General features: G+C 37.7%; 2 protein-coding genes across 6 annotated transcripts in view; one reads left to right on the forward strand and one right to left on the reverse strand.

Annotated features, from left to right (window-relative positions):
• Positions 1-6,947, reverse strand: PSMD10 (proteasome 26S subunit, non-ATPase 10). Of its 5 annotated transcripts, none has more exons than XM_044392126.3 (6): positions 6,688-6,864; positions 4,405-4,503; positions 3,383-3,529; positions 3,122-3,288; positions 2,427-2,533; positions 1-930 (listed from the first exon to the last, which is right to left on the reverse strand). In XM_044392126.3, the coding sequence occupies exons 1-6, from the start codon at positions 6,799-6,801 to the stop codon at positions 923-925; spliced, it is 642 nt and encodes a 213-aa protein (XP_044248061.1). In that variant the 5' UTR covers positions 6,802-6,864; the 3' UTR covers positions 1-922. The 5 variants fall into 5 exon arrangements, 4 of the variants coding, with proteins under 4 accessions (XP_044248061.1, XP_026334593.1, XP_057169588.1 ...); XR_008959908.1 differs by having other exon boundaries at positions 842-930; positions 3,201-3,288; positions 6,688-6,862; XM_026478808.4 differs by lacking the exon at positions 2,427-2,533 and having other exon boundaries at positions 6,688-6,947.
• Positions 6,948-7,003: 56 nt separating this feature from the next.
• ATG4A (autophagy related 4A cysteine peptidase) overlaps positions 7,004-24,141 on the forward strand; it is a 51,844-nt gene continuing 34,706 nt past the window's right edge. The window contains exon 1 of the mRNA XM_026478807.4: positions 7,004-7,111. Coding sequence (XP_026334592.1) covers positions 7,102-7,111 — 10 coding nt within the window. The 5' untranslated portion in view covers positions 7,004-7,101. The remainder of the gene's footprint in view (positions 7,112-24,141) is intronic.

The following is a 24,141-nucleotide window of genomic DNA, read 5'->3' on the forward strand; positions in this document are numbered from 1 at the left end:
TTCTCTCAACATTTTATTTTTTGTTTCCGAAATACAAATCAAAATACATTTTTGTTACATATCACATTAACGAGTTTGACATTTCTTCCCAATACAGGATGACTTAATATAGGTACTTTAAAACTTCTGTTTTAAAAACAATACATTTTATTTTGGAGGGAAAGAGCCCATTAAAAAGACACACGGGTACACAGGCTCTTATTTTTCATTATTTTAGTGTTTAGGAATTTTGGACTTGGATAGCATGCCCTCCAATTGAAAATTTGGTCCTTTAAAATATATACGTATTCCCCCATAACAAAAATAAAATTGAAGTGTATTGTTGAGAAAACAGAAATTTTTGGTATAGGCTTCTGAGTGAGCTTGAGAGACAAGTTAGGATGCGTTTCAACTGGACAGTGGAACATTCGTGAACCTACTTAGAAATACGTGACAGAACAAACGGCCTGGTGTTATCAGGCTTGTTCTGCCTCAGAGGGCAGGGTGCTACAGACTCACCATAGCCACAGAACCAACTAACTCAAAATTAACCCAGATTCGGTATGGAATAATATATAACAAGAGCAGAACAGTCTCAACAGTTATTCAACGCCCGGCAAGTGAGTTTTAAGCTTAGAACAAAGACCTCGGCAGGAACAATATTCAACACGTTTATAAGACTTTGAAGACGAAAACTCTTCATCGCTCACGGGCGATGGCTTGTGCACAAGGACATGAGTTTCCAGGACGCTGGGGACAGCCACAAAACACACACAGGAAGAACACATCCAAGCTGCTTAACCTTCCACCATTCTCTTGAGTATTAAACCCAGACCACCTTTGGCCACTTGCAGGGGTGTCTTTTCTTCTTTATTCTCGATGTAAATACTTGCTCCTTGGGACACCAGCAGTTTTGCTTCTTCCACTCTCTCCTCGTCACACGCTAAGTGTCTGAAATTGAGGACCACAAAGACGGATTACTCCCTACCGAGGCCACGTAATGATGGAGAGTTCCTGATAGGTGGTCTGGACTGCGTATTACCAGGTGGTATCATATTAGAATATTTAATCAGGAAAGGAAGATCGATTTGCATGGGAAAGACTGTTCGGGAGCTAAAATTCCATGCAACAGCCTTATGGTACCAGGTCATAAATTGTAATTCTGGACACACGACAGTCAAAGAAGGGATCTAAATGCCAGCCAAGAACAGCTTCCATATTTTAGGGAGATTAGAGTCGTCTGCCCCAAAGGCACCCAATACGTTGGGGCTATGATCTAGACAAGTCCCAACTCATAATCTGCTAATAGCAATTTGTGTGGCTGAAATTTTGGAAGAGCAATTTAAAAGGTGTCATCTCATCTGATCCTTACATCCACCTGGTAAGTTAACATGGTGGTAATTATCACCACTTTACAGTTGAAATCGTGGCAGAGGTTGAAGTCCTTCCCTATGTTGACACGGGAAACCTCATCAGGCGCTACGGTTTATCAGGCAGGGTATTAGGCACTCTACCTGTCATTTTTATCTAAGCCTCACAACAATCTAGGGAGGAAGGAATTATTATCCTCCTATTACAGATGCGGCAATTAAGGCTCAGGAAGGTTCAGTTACTTCTCCAAGTTACTTAATGTAAGTATTTAATATAGTTGGTTAAATGACTGAGTTTGAAATGAGTAAACAGCATCTAGTTATCCCTAAATCCTAGGCTTTTCCCGGAGCCTGTCCTGCCTGACTCCTAGGTTTCTTCCTTGTTATGGAGAAAAGAGCTAGAATGTGTAAATCTTTCTAAACAGTCACTCAGGACTAAAGAAAAGATTCTTAAAATTAAGAGTTAAGAAAACAATACTTGAAAAAGACTGAATCTCACTTTAGACTAAAAAGGAGACTCAGAATTTCTGGTTCAAAAAAGTCACCACTCACTAAGGAAGAAAAGTGGCCACGTACTGCAGAAAAAAAATACCAAAGCAGAGGATGGCCTCAGGTAACAGGTGTGAATCAATTCCAGATGGGTCTGAGTTAAATGACGAATGGTAACTCTCAACTGAAACCAATGCAATGTTTTTTTTTAAAGCCTACAGTAAAATACAGGTAAATATTTAACTAATTTAACTAATTTCAGGGTGAGAAAGGACTTTCCAGTCACGAGGGAAGATGAATAGGTCTGACTACTTAGAAGCTGAAAAACTTCTGTTCTCTAAAAAAAAAAATAATGAACATGAAAAGACAAACTGGGAAAAACAGTTTTGACTAACACAGCAAGTTAATATTTTTAGCACAAGTCGAGGGCACTTAAAAAAAATCATAAGAAACAAATTAATTCCCCGAAAGCAGAGAAAGGGACACACAAAAGGTTATAATTTAGAGAAGAAATCTAATTAGTTGTAGGCATTAAAAGATGTTGCACTTTGCTGATAATAAAAAATGCAAATGACAACTTTGAAATACCACGTCTGATATAACAGAAGGCTATCTTCAGTGTCGGTGAGGGGGTAACAGGCACTCTCAAACCTGCTGTCGGGCGGGTACGATGATACAACTCCTCTGGAAGCAATCTGGCAATATACAGCAATAGTCTCAAAACGTGCGTATTTGTTGCCTTGGCAGTCCTACTTCTAGGAGTCTATACTCAGGTAATGATCAACAGTATGGCCAAAGATTTTTATATAAACTTGGTCAATGCAGCATGATTTATATTCATGGAAAACTCAAAAAAGCTTAAACATACAGTCAGAGGAATGATTAAATTCTGACACATCCATAAAATGGAATTGTATATAGCCATTCAAAAACGTTTTAAAAACGTTTAATAGAAAAAAATATTTAATAACATTGGAAAATGCTCACAACATACTAGGAGGGTTAAAGGAACAGGATATAATTACATACATAGTATGATCCCAATTTTGCCAAAAAAAATTTAATATGCCTATTTGCATACAAAGAATGGGAGGAAATATACGAAAAGTACATAGGCAATTTTAACTTTTATCCTTATGCTTTTGTGTGCTTCCAAATTTTTTGTCATACAGATATGTATTACGGTTATAAGCAGAATAAAAAAAAAAAGAAACGGCGTGTGAGAATTAGTGCAAGCAGGCTAATGTCAAGGAGAGCACAAATGACTGCTACTTGTCACTTACAGAGGAGTGTTACCCTCAGTGTCTTGGATATTTGTGGATGCTTTGTAGTACAGAAGGATATGAATCATCTTCAAGTTACCCTTGGCTGCCGCCCGGTGCATTGCTGTGGCCTCATAATGGTCCTTAGCATCTGGATTAGCCCCGCCTTCCAGTAACATGACAGCGATCTGGAACCCCGGGGAAGAAAACAATGCAGACGTCTAGTTGTGTTCGTGTACAGGTTCAGAACTCAAGAGCAGCAGCCCAGGAATGGGAGCCTACCTCGTGCCTGTTTTTGGAAGCTGCGTAATGTAGGGGGGTACAGCCATTTTGGTTGACAGCATTCACTTGAGCACCTTTACCCAGAAGGGCTTTTACAATCTCATCCCGGCCGGCAGAAGCAGCAATATGAAGAGGAGACCAACCTGCCTATGAAAGAGGTAGGCAGTACAAAAACCAGGGGCAGGGAAAAGGCACAGGGATTAATACTGACATGTAGGTAGGCTTTACAAAGAGCTGTGTGTGAATGGTTTAAAAAAAATAACCTTCTTTTCCCCTCATTAAACACTGCAGAAAATTTGGAGAGAAGATGTATACAGAAGGTATACCAAACCACCCACCATCCCATAACACAGAAATAATGACATAGGAGTAATTCTAATGTGTTTTCCAATTGGGATTATAGGATACGAAGCTCTGTCACATTTCCCACAACGTCCACTTCTTGTCTTGTTCTGAGAATTTTCTACGTCCTTCTTTGGATTCTTGACTTTATTGGTTACATATTATTTTATTAATATGGCTATTCCTACTGTACTCAACCAATTCTACACTGAATTGTTTTTATTTCTTTGCTATTATAAATACTCTTTCAGTGAGAATCCCTGAAAAGGAATCTTTGCCTACAAAACACTTCCACCCTTATTCATCACCAAGTTTTACCTTAATATAACCAATACATTATAATAAATCTCTGTATAACAACATCAAAAGGATATCCAGGCCCTGAGTATTCAGGCAATGCTCACATACAAAAAAGCTTTCCAACATAATAAAAAAGGATTTGTAGTCTTGTAGCCTTAATCTGCACGTTAACCTTAAACTTTGGGGTATGACTAGCGGAACCAACATTCTAAAATAATGCACCCACTAGACCTGTGTGAGGTCACCGGGGCCCTGGTGTAACTAACTGCCTTGTCATAAAGGTTACAATTTTGTTTGTGAGCTTGATATTCAGTCCTCAGTAAACACCAGTCTGGAGTCTAAAGATAACCGGGCCTTTATCAACTCTGCCTAGGACTCACATCATCTTTATCGTTCACTGGCACTCCAAGTTGCAGCAAGAATTCCACAATTTCTGTATGTCCGGCTGAGCACGCCCAGTGCAATGCGGTTCTACTGTCCTGCACGGGAAACAGAGAAGTGAGATGATCAACATTCTTGAAGAGAAATAGAAGAAGGAGGGCAAGAAAGCAGAAAAAGATTAATATTGGGGCCAGCGAGCCTATAGTTTGGAAACAAGAAATGGAGAGCACGGGATCCTCGGGTAGGTAACCTTACACCATATTACTTACTGTTCTAAGAGAGACCAAGGTTTCAGTAACATGGGGGAGAACCCATCGATGAATGTAATTCTGGGCAGAATACGGCCACGAAAGTAGTCGAGCACGAGACTGATTTCACTGCTTTGGCAGAAACAGAGCTTTGGCTATTTACTATGACAGTATTTTTGTACAGTTATGCCAGGCACTCTGCTAGGAGTTTTGCAGTCATTGTCTCATTTAATCTCCATGATCCTGCACAGTGGACATTATCCCCATTATCCACATGAGGAAACTAACACTCTTCAGGGTAAGCAACTTGTTCAAGGTCACACAGCTAGTAAATGGTGAAGCTGGGCCACAAACCCCTGTCTGACATGGAAATTTCAAGATGCTCTGGAAAGAACGAAAGAATCATATGGGAAAGAAGTGTTCATAAAACTAGTTGAGATTATCTATGTATTCATTTAAAAAACATATCATACACAAAATCAGATAGCAACATTACTTTAAAAAGTTAATAAGCTAGGAGTGAGTTGTGTTTCTCAAAGGGGATTTCTTTTTTTTAGTGACAGCTGTACTTCTTAGCTCTATGGAGAAGGAAGTGGTATTTTAAACTTTGTTAGAAAAGAATTTCAAACACATAAAAATAGAATATAACAGAAACCTATATGCCTATCACCTAGATTTAATATTTTGCCATATTTGCCTCACTTCGCTTCCCCGATGAGGTTTTTAAAAACAAATATCATGATTTTTCATCCCTAAATATTTCAGTATCTAAACAATAAGGATGCTGTCTTACATAGCTATGAGGCTGTTATCACACCTATCAAAATTAACACTAGCTCCTTTATAACGTGTAAAACCCAGTTGATATTCAGATTTCCCCAGTTGTCCCCCCAAATATTTTTTAATAGTTGGCTTGTTTCAATCAGGCTCCATACAAGGCCCATAATTTGCATATGATCCTTGGTTCTTAAGTGTCCTGACCTGGAATAGCTTCCTTCTTTTTTATTCCATTGACTTGATGAAGAATAGATTATTAAATCTCAATTTGACATTACTAACTTAAATTTCAAGTATTAAATATTACCAGACCACCATGAAACTAAATCAGGTAAAGGTAAAGCCATTTTCAGGTTGAGCAATAAAGTTCCAGAAGTCAGTCTCCTGACTTCTACTCTTCCCAAAGCCACGAAATGGAGATCTGTAAATCCCCGACACTGTATTGCTTAGTGCTTAGCATCGTACCTGTCATACAGAATGCAATCTATAAATATTTGTTGGCTTGCTGAGGTCACCGTGAATCTTTCTAGAAACTCGGGGTGAAAGCACGAGGGCCCTTTGAGCAGAAGAGCAGAAACACTTCCCAAAGTCCATTCACTTTTGTTCTGCCTCTGCCTAGGAATGCCCGTTCACTCCCCCAGGAAAATCCCACTCATCCTTCAAGATCTAACCGACCTTCCCTCCTTTGCAAAACCTTTTCAATTATCATAACATTCACTCTTCAGAGGGAGATTAAATCAGGTTCTGCCATTCTGTGTTCTCAAAGCACCACGTAAACGTCTCTCCAGAGCAGTCACAATTTGTTACCGCACGTCTGATTTGGGGTTACTTTATTAACGTCTGCTTCTTCCACTCGACTGTATCCCCAGCTCCCAGCAAACTTCCTGGCACAGAATTGGCGTTCGGTTACACGTATTTCATGGAATACAACTAGTAAAAAGTAAAGAAACCCATTAAAAAAAAAAAAAGCTTTCCTCCACGGGTTACTCAAAGATGGGGCATTTCTGAGAAACGCGGTAAACGTTCTAGAAATATCCAATATTCAGCGAGCTAAGCACCGCCCCCCCAAATATTTGAGGTTTGCGGGGCTAGCTCCTGCCGCCCCATTCCGAGTCCTGAGGTGACCCGGGCTAGGGATGGGGCGGCGGGGGCGGGGATCTGACCCTTATGGAACCGGCCTCCCTTGGGCCAGGCCAGGCAGCCACGTTGGGCCTCGTCGATGCCGCCGCCTCCGGAGAGGCCCCAGCGCTGCTTTACCTGGTCAGTCCTAGTAGCCAGGGATTTATCGGCCAGGATCCTCTCCTTCAACTCCTCCAGCTTCCCGCTGTAGGCCAGGTTGCATACCATTAGGTTAGACACACACCCCTCCATTTCTCTTTCCCAGGATCTCCGTGAAGCGCGACCCACGACGGCCTCACGTAGCCAGCTATGACTGCCAATCAAAAGAGCCGGCAGAGTTCCACCAATCACTGGTCTTCCTCGTTCCTTCGCTTCTTTCCCACCCCGGGGCGCCTCTGGGAGTTGCAGTTCGAGCGCAGTTCCGGGCGGGGAGGTGCCTTTGACGCGCTCACGGACTCTGCCCATAGCAGCGCGGAACTACAGGTCCCAGGGTCCCTTGCGGCCGCCGTAGTCAAGTGGCCGGTGGAATTGGCCCAGGATGACAGCTGGAGAATGGAGTCAGGTACGGGGAGCGGCTTCGTGTGGAACCGGGGTGGGTGGTCGCTGTTGCGCCATTGAGTCGGCCACGAGAAACGGGTGCGGGGTCCTGGCAAGAGAGTTATGGGAGCCTGAAGGTCCTGTCCCACGGGGGCCCTGACCTGCAGTGGCAGGCGGAAGGGACAACAGCAGGAGCTGAGGACTACCTCCTGGGCTCGTGCGGGTGGCTGCGGCTACCCTCCCCCTCCCCGCCGCCGCCAAAGGAGTGGAAAGAAGTAGGGGTTAATTATTCTGACATCTCGGCGGAGTGGCATCAGGGCAGAATTCTGTCACAGCAGCGATAGCATATGACTCCATAGTAAGGTGATGTGCCAGGGTGATGCCAAAGGCAGGGTGTGAGGCCATAGGAGCCACTTGATATCTAATTGACCTCGGTGAGTCCATGGCCTGGTGACATCACAACTTCATGAGAGTCATCTTGATACTGTGGTATGGTGTTGGTCCTTTAATGTCACTGGTAATAACGATGACATCGAGGCTTTGCTAGAAATATTAAGCTAATAGTGTTTCTATTTATGGAAATCCCAAATAGTGCCATAGCAGAAGAGATGCAAAGCTTATCCTTTATAGGGCATATCCAGGAGGGCATTATGCCAAAACTAGGTAATGATAAGAATACACTCAAGAAAGAGACTGATTATGTTTATATTTATCCTGTAATGGTGTAGAACAGAGCTTGGCAAACTTTCTGTGAAGCGCCAGATAGTAAATACTTTAGGTGTTAACAGGCCAAAAGGCAAAATTGCGGATAATTTGTAGGCATTTATATAACAAGAGAAAAAACAAATTTCAACAAATGTTTATTGATGAAATCCAAAATACAACAATAGTTGAGTACTTTTTTTGTTATACAGGCCTACTGATAGAAATAATGGAATTCTTTTGAGGGGATAACATTTTATTTAACTGGGGCTCACAGAGTTCCCCATCTTAAAAATCATGTCAAGTGTTCATCTGTTAGTGCTGGTCTGTAATGAGATTTTCTTATTTCATCTTTGTAAAAGTCTTTTCACAATGATAGGTACTGCCAAATTCTGGTATCAACCCACAAACATATTCTTGTTAATTTTTATTGAATTTTTAAAATTTCAGAAGAGCATTAGCTTTATAGAAAAGTTGCAAAGGTAGTACAAAATTCCTGTGTACCCTTCACCCAGTTTCCTTTACTGTTCTTTTCCTGTTTTTAACAGCTTTATTGAGATGTATTTTACGTACCATAAAATCCACTCACTTCAAATGTATAATTAAATGATTTTTAGTAACTTTACTATGCGGTGCAGCCATCACCATAATCAGTCTTAGAACATTTTCACTCCCCCAGTAAGATCCTTCATGTTCATTTATCGTTAATCCTTGTTCCCACTCCCAGCCCCACGTAATGACTAATCTACCTTCTGTCTCTATAAATTTGCCTATTCTTGACATTTCATCTAAATAAAATCTTACAATATGTGGTCTTCTGTGCCTGGCTTCTTTCACTTAGCATGATATTTTTAAGGTTCATCCATACTGTAGCATGTATCAGTACTTTGTTCATTTTTATTGCCAAATAGTATTCTGTTTTATGGATACAACACACTTTTTCTGTCTACTCACTAGTGGATAGGGTGTTTCCAATTATTGGCTATTACTGGTAATTTTAGTTTCTAAGAACATTTGTGTACAAGTCTCCCCGTGGACCTATGTTTTCATTACTTATTGGTAGATACCTAAGGGTGGAATTACTGGAACATATGGCAAATTTATGTTTAACTTTTTATGAAACTGCAAAACTGTTTTCCAAAGTGGCAGCACTATTTTGCTTTTCCACCAGCAATGTAGGAGGGTGTCTGTTTCTCCAAATCCTCGCCAACATTTGTTGTCTTTTTATCATAGCCATTCTAAATGGATGTGAAATGATAACTCATTGTGGTTACAATTTGTATTTCCCTAACGACTAATGATGAGCACCGTCTTGTGTGCTTATCGGCCAGTTGTGTATCTTCTTTGGTGAAGTGTCTGTTCACATATTTTTCCCGTTTTTGAATTGAGTTATTATCTTTATTGTCTTTTTATTGTTGAGTTGTAAGAATTGTTTATACATTCTAGATACAAGTCCTTGACAGATATATGATATGTGGATATTTTCTACTAGTCTTTTGCTTGCCTTTTCATTTTCTTAATGGTGTCATTTGAAGTGCAAAGGTTTTGAATTTTGATGAGGTCCAATTACTAATTTTTTCTTTTGTCAACCATGCTTTTGGCTTTTTACATTTTTAAGTGTACAGTTTATTATTAATGTTATTTTAGAGTTGTGTAACTATCAACACAACCTTATTTAAAAGATTTCCATCACCCTGGAAAGAAATCTTGTGCCCATTTTCAGTCACTCCTTATTGCTACTCCCAGCCTTGGGCAACCACTAATCTATTTTCTGTTTCCATGGATTTTCATTTTCTTGGCTTTCATACAAACAGAAAGACACAATATGCAGTGTCTGTCTTCTTTCACGTAGCATGTTTTTTTGACCTTTATCCAAATTCTACAATGTATCAGTACTTTGTTCCTTTTTATAGCTGAATAATATTCTATTGTATGGCTATACAATATTTTATTTATCTGTTCATCAGTTGATGGGAATTTGGGTGGTTTCCACCTTTTGGTTGTTATGAATAACACTCCCATAAACATTCATGTGCAAGTTTCTGTGCAGACATGTGTTTTCATTTCTCTTGGTACATATCTAGGAGTAGAATTGCTAGGCCGCACAGCAGCTCTGTTTAACTTTGTGCAGAACTGCCAAACTGTTTTCTACAGCAACTGCACCATTTTACATTTCCATCAGCAATGTGAGGGCTTCAGTTTCTCCGTCTCTTTACCAACACTTGTTAATGTCTGTCTTTTTTATTATAGCCATTCTAGTGGGTGTGAAGTGGTGTATCATTGTGATTTTGTTGTTCTGACTTGTTATGGGAAGTATATGAAGCGTGTTGACATTACTTTTGGCTCAAACAGTGGTAGTTGTTGAAATGACTTTTCTACAATGTAAGTTTCACAAAGAAGCCCTGTTTTGCCTTGTTATTTTAGATTAAATTAACTAAGAAACATTATCAAGTCTGCAGTGAAAGCTCATTTCCAGAGCCATTCAGTGTTTGATAAGAATGGCTGAGGGCAGTTTGTCCAACAGTTTAAAAATGTAAAAATCCTTCCTACTTTGTTTCCCAGACGAAAAACATGAGTGGACTTAATTTGGCCTGCCAGATGCGGTTTGCTTATGGCAGGTGTAGAGTGAGTGTCCTGTATGTAGTAGGCCAATGAAGATCTTGTTGATTACAGAGATACAGCAGGCTGGTTGTGTGGTATTCACAAAGGATTGAATATAGTAACATTTTACCTTAATAATATCAAGGAATTGGATTTGATTGCTAAGAACAGCTGGAAAAATAATTCTAAGTACCTCTCCTACTGAGTGACTTATTTGGGTTATGTTCTTTTATAGATGCTGTCTTGTACTTTTATTTTATTTGTTTTTATTTAATTAATTTATCTTTTAAAATTTATTTTATTTTTTCTTTTGATACCACATGGCAATTAACTTTCCATTCTGAGTCCCTTGAGGCTACGGGTAAGGTAACCCTTGACTTTTTGAAGGCTGAAAGACAAACAGATCTATAAGGGAGAAGATTTCTTTTGTCTCTGGCCCCAAGTTATGGAGGAACAAGGTGGTGACTGTTTATCTATCAAGAGTCAAAGGAGGCTCCTATTAGGGACTGACTCCCTTGCTGCTCATATGATTGTTTTCTGTTCCCTTTTCTGCATGGTCACCTAGATTGTAGGTCCTAGAACAAGCCAGATTCATCTTCTGGACTTAATTAGGCTAAGAATAACTAACGTTAATCGATCACCTGTGTCAGATACTGGTCTTATATCTCATTTGATCCTTCACAACAATCTTATGAGGTAGGTAGGTACTATTATCCCTCCAGTCCCCACCTATTTAAAAATGAGAATGCAGGTTCAGAGAATCGAAGTAATCTAACATGCCTAAGGCCACACAATTTAGTAAAAGTTGGAACTAAAATCAAAATCCCTGCCCAATGCCCTAGCGTTTAACCACTGCAACATGGTGCTCAATATTGCTTAAGATGAAATTATGTTTAAATGAAAACCTCAGATAATGCAACACTAATTCCTGTAGCTCTTTGGGCTGTAACTCTACCTCTGATGGAAAGAAAATGACCTATTTTTCATGCTCTAGAGCAATGCTGTTGCATAGATCTATTCGTGATGATGGAAAAGTTCTGTATCTATGCTGTTCTAATATGGTACTGTTAACTTTAAAAATAAAACTGTCAGTTATTTTAACAGCAAAAATGGGTTTATTCAGGAATAGCAGAGAATCACAATTCAGGACATGCAAGCTACAGCAAAACCATAGGCAAGTCTGGAGAAAAAGGAGAGGAATGTGGTTTTATAGAGGAAAGGGGGGAGTTCGACGGAGCTGTTATAAGCAAAAAGCCCGTTGGAGTAAACTGGGAGTTTGGAGTGTAGTGGCTTTTTACTGGTAGAGTTGTGACAGTCTCCCATTGGGTGGGCCATTTCCACCCAAGGAGAAAATCTTTCTTCCTCCTGGTGGGATAGTAAAGTATAAGCTTCTTCCTGTTGGGAATACAAGAGAGGTCTCTTCCTCTTGGGGTCTGCAATTGACAAGTAATAGGGTGTGAGAGCTCCCCCTTCTGGCCTCTTGATTCCATTTTACTGATGTTTCCCTTTATTAATTTTCACAACAGCCACTAGTCACATTGAGCACTTGAAATCTGTCTAGGAACTAAATTTGAAATTTAATTTTAATTATTTTAAATTTGAACAGCTTCATGTGGCTAGTGGTTATCATTTTGGACAATGCAGAGGGAGGCAGTTTTCCTCCATGTGCCCTTCTCTAATCATCACTAAATATTTTACTCAATGCAAATATTTTTTTCATAGCACAACTGGAAATGAATATATTCTATAGTGAAACAAACTTGAGGACACCTTACAGAGGGTGAGTGTAAATCAGTGAACTGTATAACAGTCTCAGGAATACGTTCTGGGTTATCCAGAATGAAACTCTTGCATCCCTACCACTTACTGGGTAAAGTTTGAATAACCGGCCTGAGGACACTTTGCAATTCATGATGCATTGTTTGAAGATGTAATTCGTTTATGTGACTTATTGCAAACACTTCACAATTGCCGGTTGCCTGGTTTAAGAGGAGACGTTTTAATCTGTGGCTAAAATATTTTTAAGCACATGTTTTGATGTTACAGATAAATGTCTTTGATATTACATGTCACTGGCCTATATACACCTTCCCCATTTAAAATCTATCCTTTCGTACAACCAGCTATTAGAATAAAACATTTTATTTACTTATTCCTTGGCCTTTAGCTTCCATATTCTCGTTTCTCAGTTAGTTTATAAGTAGTTTCTTTTTTTTAACTTTTTAAAAATCAATAATAAAAGACTCACACGTTGTAGAAATCGTACAAAGACTCTGTATATTCTTCATCCAGTTTGCCCCAATCATTACATTTTATGTAATCATAATACAATATGAAAAGCAGGAAATTGATATTGGAATGATATGTGTGTGTACCGTTCTGTGGTACTTTGTCATATGAGTAGACTTGTGTAACCATCACAGCAATCAAGATACAGAAATATTCCATCACTAGAAAGCTACCCATTTATGGCCACACCCACCACTTACTCCCATCATCTGTACCCCTGACAAATACTAATGTGTTCTCCTTCTCTATAATTTTGTAATTTTGAGAATTTTATATAAATATAATCATAAAATATGTAACTTTTCCATTTTTTTTACTTCATAATTTTACTTCAGATCCATCCAAGTTGATACGAGTATCAATAGTTTCTTCTTTTTTATTGCTGAGAAGTATTCCATGCCTTGGATATACTAACATTAGGGTCAGGTTCACCCCTTCTCCTATTGAGGGACATTTTGGACATTTCCAGTTTGGGGCTATTACAAATAAAGCTGTTATGAACATTTGAGTGTAGGATTTTATGTAGACCTGGATTTTCATTTCTCTGATGTAAACACCCAGCAAGGCAATTGCTGGGTCATATGGTAAGTGTATGTTTAGTTTTTAAAGAAACTAATAAATGATTTTACCATTTTATATCCCTGCTGGCAGTGTATGAGAGATCCAGCTTCAGTGCATCCTTGCTGGTACGGGTAGTGTCATTGTTTTTAGTTGAGCCATTCTGATAGGTGCATAGTCATTAATACTTTATTGTGATTTTATTTGCATTCTCTAATGGCTAATCATAGTCAGCATTTTGTGTGTGTGTGTTTATTTGCCATCCCTGTATCTTCTTCAGTGAAATGTTTCTTCATGTACTTTGCCCATTTTCTAATTGCATTGTTCTGGGGTGTGTGTGTGTGTGTGTGTGTGTGTGTGTGTGTGTATGTTAAAACTGTCAAGTTTTGAGAGTTCCTTATACAGTCTAGATCCAAGTTCTTTGTCACATATGTAATTTGCAAGTATTCTCTAGCAGCCTATGGTTTGTCTTTTCATCTTATTGCTAGGCTTTTTCATGGAGCAAGAACCTAATTGCGATGATGTCCAATTCACTGATTTGTTTTTTTCTTTTCTGGATTGTGCTTTTGTTGTTTCGTCTAACTCTTCATCAAGCCCTGGATCTCAAAGATTTTCTCCTAGATTTTTTCTAAAAGTTTTCTAGTTATATTTTACATTGAAGTCCACGATCCATTTTCAGTTAATTTTTGTATATAGTATGAGGTTTGAGTTGAGATTAATTTTTTTAAACTACGGATACCCAATCGCTTCAGCTTCATTGAATTGCTTTTTTACTGTGGTAAAAAAAAAAAAAAAGAGTACGCTGAATTCGTGTAGGCCTGTTTCTGGGTTTTCTGTTCTGACTCATGTGTCTATCTATGTGTCTGTTGCTCTGCCACACCCCAGAGTCTTAATTGCTATAATAAGTTTAAAAATTAGGTAGAGTCATTCCTCCTACTTGATTATTTTTTAAATGTTGTTTGTTTCTTTTCCGTTTCATATACATTTTAGAATAATCTTGCCTATATCTAAAAAAAATTTGCTGGGATGTTGATACGAATTATATTAGACCTTTATATTGATTTGGGGAAAACAGACATCTTTACTATGTTGAGTTTTTCAATCTGTGAATGGGGACTGTCTCTCCATTTATTTAGATTTTCTTTTATTTCTTTTCTTGGCATTCTGTCATTTTCAGCATACAATTCTTGTACATATTTTTTTGAGAATTAAAAATATTTCATTTGTTTGAGTGACTTTTAATGGTATTGTATTTTTGATTTTGGTTTTCGTGTGTTCATTGTTAATATATAGTAATGCAGGTGATTTTTGTGTGATGATCTTGCACCCTGCGATGTTGCTGGATTTGCGAAGTTCTAGGAGGTTGTTTTGTGTTTGTTTGTTTTGGTTGATGTCTTCAATTTTCTTTGTAGACCATCTTGTCATCTGCTAATAGGGACAGTGATATTTCTGCCTTTTTATTCGATATGCTTTTTATTTTTTTTCTTCCCTTATTGTTCTGTCTAGGACTTCCAGTATGTTGAATAGCAGTGGTGAGAGCTGAACCCTTGCCTTGTTCCCAATCTTAGGGAAGAAGCAGTTAAGTCTTTCAGCATTAAGTATGATGTTAGCTGTAGGTTTTTCTTTCTTTCTTTTTTATTTGTAGATATTCTTTTGAAAGTTGAGGTAAAGGGCTCCTGGGCGGCTCAGTTGGTTAAGTGTCCAACTCATGATTTTGGCTCAGGTCATGACCTCATGTGTCTTGGGATCAAGCCCCGTGTTGGGCTCCTTGCTCAGTGGGGAGTCTGCTTGAGATTCTCTCCCTTTGCCCCTCCCCCACTCACTCTCTCTCATTCTCAAATAAATAAATCTTTAAAAGAATAAAGTTGAGGCAATTCCCTCTCAATTTCCAGTGTTCTGAGCATTCTTTTTTTTTTATCATGAATGAGTGTTGAATTTTGTTAAATAGCTTTTTCTGTATCAATTGATATGACCATATTAGTTTTCTCATTTTGTCATAATATGGTGGATTACACTGACTGATTTTCAAATACTGAACCAGCCTTGCATCCCTGGAATAAACCCATTTGGTCACGTAGTGTATAAATTTGTTTATATATAGCAGAATTCTATTTTCTAATATTTTGTTAAGGATTTGTGTGTCTGTACTCATGAATGATATTGGCTTGTTATTTAATTTTTTGTACTGTCATTGTCTGATCTTAGTATTAGTGAAATATTGGCCTCGTAAGAGTTGGGAAGTATTCACTCTTCTATTTTCTGGAAGAGATTGTGTAATATCAGTATTAATTCTCCTTCAAGTGGTTGGAAGAATTCTCCAGTGTGACCATCTGGGCCCGGAGATTTCTTTTTTTGGAGTTTTAAAAGTGCAGATTCAATTTCTGTAATAGTCATAGGGCTACTCATATTATCTATTTCATATTGGGTGAGTATGTGTTTACAGTTTTCAAGGAAGTGGTCCAATCTATCTAAATTGTAAAATTTATATGTGTACATTTGTAGCATTCCCTTATTATCTTTTTGGAGTTTGCAGAGTCTCTAGTGATATCCCCTGTCTCATTCTGATATTAATTTGTGTCTTCTCTCTTTTTTCAACTTGTCACTCTTGCTAGAGGTTTATTGATTTTTATTGACCCTTTCAAAGAATTGGCTCTTTATTTCATTGATTTTTATTTTTCAATCTCATTGATTTCTGCTCTTATCTATTATTTCCTTCCTTTTGCTTTCTTTGGGTTTACTTTGCTCTTCTTTTTGTAGTTTTTTAAGGTGGGAAATTAGATTTTTTAAATTTGAGACTTGTCCTCCTTTTTTTTTTTTAAAGATTTTATTTATTTATTTGACAGAGAGAGAGACAGCCAGTGAGAGAGGGAACACAAGCAGGGAGAGTGGGAGAGGAAGAAGCAGGCTCACAGCAGAGGAGCCTGATGTGGGGCTCGATCCCAGAACGCTGGGATCACGCCCTGAGCCAAAGGCAGACGCTTAACGACTGCGCCACCCAGGCGCCCCTGTCCTCCTTTCTAAGGCACCTATTGAGTGCTATAAATTTCTCGCTCAGCGGTGGTTTAGCTGCATGTTACATATATTTTATTGTGGTAAAAAATACACAATATAAGATCCACTCTCAACAAATTTTTAAGCGTACATTACAGTATTGTTAACTATAGGCATGATGTTGTACGGCAGATCTTTATAACTTTCATTTGGCATGGCTGAAACTCTATACCCGTTGAACAGCAACTCCCCATTTCCCCCTCTGCCCAGCCCCTGGCAACCTCTGTTGTTCTAATTTCTGTTTCTTTGAGTTTGAATACTGTGGATACCTCATGTAAGCGGAATGAGGCAGTATTTGATGCTCTATGACTAGCTTATTTCACTTAGCATAATGTCCTCAAGGTCCATCCACATTGTAGCATGTGACAAGGTTTCTATTTATATGGCAGACTAATATTCTACTGTATGCATATACTATATTGTCTTTATCCATTCATCTATTGATGGGCATTTAGGTTATGTCTACCTCTTGGCTCTTGTGGATAACGCTGCAATGAACATGGCAGTGCAAATATCTTGTCAAGATCCTGATCTTAATTCATTTCCCTGACAATTAGCGATGTTGAGCATCTTTTCATATACCTGTTGGCTATTTGTATATCTTCTTTGGAAGACTGTCTATCCAAATCTTTTGCTCAGTTTTAAGTAAAGTTATTTTGTTTTTTATTTTTTGTTTTTTTTTTTGTTTTGTTTTTTGCTGTTGAGTTGTAGGGGTTCCTTACATATTTTGGATATTAACCCCTTATCAGACTCATGGTTTAAAGATATTTTCTCCTATTTTGTAGGTTGTCTTTTCATTCTGTTGATTGATTCCTCTGCTGAACAGAAGCTTTTTAGTTTGATGTAGGCCCAACTGTCTGTTTAGGCTTTGGTTGCCTGTGCTTTTAGTGTCATATTTAAGAAGTTATTGCCAAGACCAATATCATGAAGCTTTTGCCCTCTTTTCTATAGTTTTAGAGCTTATGTTGAAGTCTGTAATTTTGAGCTGATTTTTCTGTATGACGTAAGATAAGGGCCCAGTTTTTCTTTTGCTTGTGGATGTCATTTTCCCAACACTGTTTGTCGAAGAGTATTCTTTCTACATTGTGTACTCTTGGCACCCTTGTCAAAGATCATTTAACCATTTTTGTGTGAGTTTATTTCTGGGCACTGTGTTCTATTCCATTGGTCTATGTGTCTGTCTTTATGCCAGTGCCATACTGTTTTGATTGCTGTGACCTTGTAATATATTTTGAAATTAGGAAAAGTGTGGCCTCTAGCTTTGTTTTTCTTTCTCAAGATCCTTTTGACTATTTGAGGTCCTTTGTGGTTTCATATGAATTTTAGGATTGTTTTTTCTATTTCTGTAAAAATGCCACCAGGATTTTGGTAGGGATCACGTTCAGTGTGTAGATTGATTTGGATAGTGTGGATTTGTGCACAGTATTGTCTTCCAATCCATGAATGTGGGATGTTTTGCAATTTATTTGTGCCTTTAAATTCCTTTCAGTAGTGTTTAGTATAACTTATGGTGTACAAGTCTGTCACCTCCTTGGTTAAGTTCATTCATATCTTTTAAAATTATTTTTCATGCTGTTCTAATGGAATCATTTATAAATAATTTTTTCAGATAGTCCATTGCTATTATATGGAAATATGATGATTTTTTAATATGGTGATTTTGTATCCTATAAAAACTTAATATTTAGAGTACATGCTAAATTTACTTATTCTAACAATTTTTGTGGAGTCTTTAAGGTTTTTACATATTAGGTTATGTCATGTACAAGCAAAGCTACTTTTATTTCTTTCTTTCTGATTTAAATGTCATTTATTTATTTATTTATTTTGCCTAATTGCTCTGGCTAGGACTTCTAGTACTAGATTGAATAGAAATGGTGACACTGGGTATCCTTGTCTCATTCCTAATCTTAGAAGAAAGGTTTCAGTTTTTCACCATTGAGTATGATGTTAGCTATGGGCTTTTTATGTATGACCTTTATTATTTTGAGGTAACAATTTCCTTTTATTCTTGGTTCATTGAATTTAGAATACTCAACTTTTAAACATGAAATGTGTTGCATTTTTTCAAATGCCTAATCTGAATCTATTGAGATGATCATGTGATTTCCCCCCTCATTCTGTTAATGGGGTGTATCACATTGATTGATTTGCATATGTTGGGTCATCCTTGCATCTCAGGGAAAAACCTACTTGTTTGTGGTGTATGATTTTTAAAGATATATTACTGAATTTGGTTTGATAGTAGTTTTGAAGATTTTTGCATCTCTATTCATCAGGGAAATTGGCTTGCAATTTTCATTTCCTCTGGTGTCCTTTCCTGGTTTTGGTATCAGGGTAGGGCTGGCCTCACAAAATGAATTTGGAAGTGTTCCCTCTTTTTCAGTTTTTTGGAAGAGTTTAAGAAAAATTGGCTTCGGAAACTATTTTTTAGGAAGAGTAAAGGTAATTCTGTAGGTTAAGAATTCTTAATTTAAAGAATGATTTAAAGTTAATTCTTTCAGGGTGGCTCAGTTGGTTACACATCTGGCTCTTGATTTTGGCTCAGGTCATGATCTCAGGGTTGTGAGATCGAGCCCCTCATCAGGTTCTGTGCTGAGTGCAGAGTCTGTGTAAGAGTCTGTCCCTCTCCCTCTGCCCCTTACCCCCTGCTTGTGCACTCTCTCTAAAATAAATAGATAAATAGATAAATAAATGAAATAAAGCTAATACTTTAAAAGAAGTTAATTCTTCTTTAAATGTTTGGTATAATTCACCAGTGAATCCATTTGGACCTAGGCTTTTATTTGTTCAGAGTTTTTTGATGACTGAGTCAATCTCCTTACTAGTTCAACTTCTGTTCAGATTTTCTGTTTCTTCACAATTTAATATTGATAAATTGTATATATTTAGGAATTCAACCATTTCTTTTAGTTTATCCAATTTGTTGGTGTATAATTGTTCATAGTAGTCTCAGATAATCCTTTTAATTTCTGTGTCATTTGTTATGATATTTCCTCTTTCATATCTGATTTTATTTATCTGGGTATTCTATTTTCTTAGCTAATGTAGCTAAAGGTTGTCAATTTTGTTGATCTTTTTAAAAAACCACCTATTAGTAATTGATAAACCTCTAGCCAGACTCATCAAAAAAAAAAAGGACTCAAACAAAATCACAAAAGAGAAGAATAACAACCAACACCACAGAAACACCAACAGTTGTAAGAGAATATTATGAAAAACTATATGCCAACAAATTAGACAACCTAGAAGAAATGGATAAATTCCTAGAAACATATAACCTACCAAAACTGAAGCAGGAAGAAATAGAAAATTTGAACAGACCAATTACCAGCAAGGAGATTGAATCAGTAATCGAAAAACTCCCAACAAACAAAGGTCCAGGACCAAACAGCTTCACAAGTAAATTCTACCAAACATTTAAAGATTTAATGCCTCTACTTCAAACTAGTCTAAAAAATAGAAGAGGAATGTAAACCTCCAAATTTATTCTATGAAGTCAGTATCACCCTGATACCAAAACCAGATAAAGACACCACACACACACACACACACACACACACACACAAAACAAGAACTTACAGGGCAGTATCTCTGATGAACGTAGATGGAAAAATCCTTAATAAATTAAAAAATACATTAAAGTGAATCCAACAATACATTAAACTGAGTCCAACAATACATTAAAAAAATCATTCACCACAGGCAAGTAGGGTTTATTTCTGGGATGCAAGAGTGGCTCAATATTCACAAATCAATCAATGTGATACATCACCTCAATAAGAGAAAGGATAAAAATCATATATCATTTCAATAGATGTAGAAAAAGCGTTTGACAAAGTACAACATCCATTCATGATAAAAACCAAAACAACCTTGAAAAAGAAAAGGAAAGCTGGAGGCATCACAATTCCGGACTTCAAGTTACATTACAAAGCTGTAGAGATCAAGACAGTATGGTACTGGTACAAATATAGACATCTAGATCAATGGAACAGAATAGAAAATCCAGAAATAAGCACAAAATTATATGATCAATTAATCTTTGACAAAGCAGGAAAGAACATCTAATGGGAAAAAGACAGTCTCTTCAATAAATGGTATTGGGAAAACAGGTCTGCTACATGCAAAGGAATGAAATTAGATCACTTTCTTACCCATACACAAAAATAAACTCCAAATGGATGAAAGACCTAAACGTGAGACCTGAAACCATAAAAGTCTTAGAAGAGAGCACAGGCAGTAATGTCTCTGACATCAGCCATAGCAACATTTTTCTAGATATATCTACTGCGACAAGGGAAATAAAAGCAAATATAAACTATTGGGACTGCATCAAAATAAAAAGCTTCTGCACCATGAAGGAAACAATCAATAAAACTAAAAGGCAACCTACTGAATGGGAGAAGATATTTTCAAATGACATATCTGATAATGGGTTAGTATCTAAAATATATAAAGAACTTATAAAACTCGATGCCCAGAACATGAATAATCCAATTAAAAAATGGGCAGAAGACATGAACAGACATTTCTCTAAAAAAGACATCCAGATGACCAACCGACGCATGAAAAGATGTTCATCACTAGTCATCAGGGAAATGCAAATCAGAACTACAATGAGCTATCTGTCAGAATGGTTAAAATAAAAAATAACAAGAAACAACAAGTGTTGGTGAGGGTGTGTAAAAAAAGGAATACTCATGCCCTGGAGATTTCCACTGTGGAAATTTGTATGCAGTTTCCTCAAAAAGTTAAAAACAGAGGGTCACCTGGGTGGCTCAGTTGGTTAAATGTCTCACTCTTGGTTTCAGCTCAGGTCATGATCTCAGGGTCATGAGATCGAGCTCTGCATCAAGCTCTGCACTCAGCACGGAGTCTGCTTGAGATTCTCTCACTCTCCCCTCCCCAGTGCCCCTCCCCCTACTCGCCCATTCTCTCTAAAATAAATAAATTAAATAAATAAATAAATAAATAAACAAAATATTTTTTAAAAGTCAAAAATAGAACTACCCTATGATCTGGTAATTGCACTACTGTGTATTTATCCCCAAAATACAAAAACACTAATCCAAAGGCATACATGCACCCTTATGTTTATAGTAACATTATTTACAATAGCCAAGATACAGAAGCAGCCCAAGTGTCCATCAATAGTTGAATATAAACAAATTATATGTAGAAAATATATAATGGAATATTATTCAGTCATGAAAAAGAACGAAAGCTTTCCATTTGAAACATCATGGATGGGGTTAGAGTATAGTATAATGCTAAGTAAAATAAGTTAGTCAGAGAAGGATAAATACCATATGATCTCACTCATATGTGGAATTTAAGAAATAAAACAAGTGAGCAATGGAAAAAAAAAGATAGAGAGAAAACAAGAAACAGACCCTTAACTATAGAGAACAAACTGGTGGTTACCAGAGGGGAGGTGGGTAGAGGGATGAGTGAACTAGGTGATGGGGATCAAGGAGTGCACCTGTTGTGATGAGCACTTGGTGTTGTATGGAAGTGTTGAATTACTATATTGTATACCTGAAACTAATATAACAATGTATGTTAACTATACTGGAATTAAAATAAAAACTTAATTAAAATTTTTTTCTTGGGTGAGTCCAATATATGTATTATCTTGCTGTTAATTTCTATTGGTTTTCTTTTCTTACTCAACTTGAGATGTTCCTGGCTTTTTGTATGATGTGGGATTTCCTGTTGTATCCTGGACATTTTTAGTATTATGTTATGAGACTCTGGATCTTATCTCAATCTTCTGTTTTGGCATATCTGCTCTGAGACTGCTCTGATGAAAGGATGGGGGCATAGTTTCATTGTCACCAGAGGGAGGTGGGATTCAAGATTTCCCACTCACCATTCATTGGTACTAGGGTAGGAAGAGGAGCATCTCATTATTACTGGGCAGGGATAGAATTTCAGGCTCCCCACTAGAGCTCCACTGACAGAACCCTGGCTTGGAGAGAGAAGAACATCTTGCTATTGCTCATGGCCTCCTTTTCCATAATGTTCTGGGGGCTCCATTACTGCCTGGCAGGGATGAAAGTACCAGATACCCACTAAGCCTCTTCTGAACCTACCTCAGAGAGAGGGGAAGGTGGGTGTGTGACTGTTTACTGCCAGATGAAGGTGGAAGTCTAGGCTCTGCACTTGGCCTTCACTGATGGGTGTGGAGTAGGGCCGCAGTTTTTTTTTTTCTTCTTCTTCTGTTGTGCTTGGCTAGAGTACAGAGGTTATTATCTAAAAGATTTCTGTCTTGGGGCTCCTGGGTGGCTCAGTCAGTTAAGCATCCAACTCTTGATTTCAGCTCAGGTCATGATCTCAGGGTCCTGGGATCAAGCCCTACATCAGTGCTTTGTGCTCATTGGGGAGTCTGCTTGGGGATTCTCTCTCTCCTTCTTCCCCTCCGCCTCCCCCTGCTCCTGTTCTCTCTCTCTGTCTCTCCCTCAAATAAATAAATCTTTACAAAAAAATAAGAGGTTTCTGTCTTGCTAGGCTACCACTTTGTATTCCTTTGCCTAGAACTTTTTGGGGTCTATTTTTGTCTGGACCCATTGGTATTTCTGGGTGGCTGGCTTCTCCATCACTGGGTACAAGTTGCATTACTCAAAAACAAGACCCAGGGAACTTATGTGGGTCTTGAGGTCCCTAGCCAGTCTGTCTTCTCTCTACCTTTCAAAGCTATGCAATATACAAATATTACACGATATTGATATATTGTATGTATATATATATATAATAATGTCCAGTGTTCAGTATGTATTGTATATATAATGTTCAGTGTCTTAGCCATGTTTATTGGGAAGAATAAAGAAAATATTTATTCTATCTTTTCTTGGAACCAGAAGATGTATAAGGGGTTACTTAAAGAAAACATGAATTCTGTTGGTTATAGCCTTTCTCCCTGTAAAAATCTAGTTAAGAATGGATAAAATCACTCTAACTCCTACCCCCATTAGTGGTGGTGGTGGTGGTGGTGTTCTTCTTCTTCTTCTCCTTCTCCTCCTCCTCCTCCTCCTCCTCCTCCTCCTCCCCCTCCCCCTCTCCCCCTCCTCCTCCTCCTCCTTCTTTTGGCTGTTTTTACACTGTGGTAAAAAGCACATAACATAAAAGTTACTCTCTTAACTAATTTTAAGTGTACAGTTTAGTACTGTTAAATATATTTACATTATCATGAAATAGATCTCCAGAAGTTTTTCAACTTAAAAATCTGAAACTCTATAACCATTAAACAGCAACTTACCTTTTTTTCTAGTCCCTGGCAGCCACCATTCTACTTTCTGTTTCTATGAATTTGACTAGTTTTGATATCTCATATAAAGTAGAATGATACAGTATTTGTCCTTCTTTGACTTGCTTTTTTCACTGAGTGTAGTATCCTTAAGGTTCATTCATGTTGTAGCATATGACAGGATTTCCTTCCTTTTTAAGGCTGAATAATATTGTATTGTACATTAATACATATATACCACATTTCGTTTATCCAGTCATCCACTGATGGACATTTGGTTTGTTTCTACCTCTTGGCTACTGGGAATAATGCTGCTATGGACATGGATGTTCAAATATCTCTTTAAGACCCTGATTTCAGTTCTTTTGAATAAATATACCCAGAGATGGAATTGCCAGATCATAAGGCAGTTCTATTTTTAATTTTTTGAGGAACCTCCAGGATTGTTTCCCATTGTGGTTGCACCATTTTACAATCCTACCAACAGTGTACAAGGCTTCCAACTTTTCTATATCCTTGATAACTCTTGATATTTTCCACAGCCATCCTAATGGGTATGAGGTGATAACTCTTTGAAGTTTTTAATTTTAATTTTTTTATTATGT

This window comes from Ursus arctos, chromosome X (assembly GCF_023065955.2).
Source record: "Ursus arctos isolate Adak ecotype North America chromosome X, UrsArc2.0, whole genome shotgun sequence".
NCBI lineage: Eukaryota > Metazoa > Chordata > Mammalia > Carnivora > Ursidae > Ursus > Ursus arctos.

What these genes read in the sequence shown, in the direction of transcription:
- PSMD10 (XM_057313605.1), bottom strand. Translation starts at nt 6,801, where the DNA reads ATGGAGGGGTGTGTGTCTAACCTAATGGTATGCAACCTGGCCTACAGC. An exon ending in TGGCTACTAGGACTGACCAG is followed by an intron (nt 4,504 to 6,687) that starts GTAAAGCAGCGC and finishes TTTCCCGTGCAG; the next exon opens with GACAGTAGAACCGCATTGCA. An exon ending in CTTCCAAAAACAGGCACGAG is followed by an intron (nt 3,289 to 3,382) that starts GTAGGCTCCCAT and finishes CCGGGGTTCCAG; the next exon opens with ATCGCTGTCATGTTACTGGA.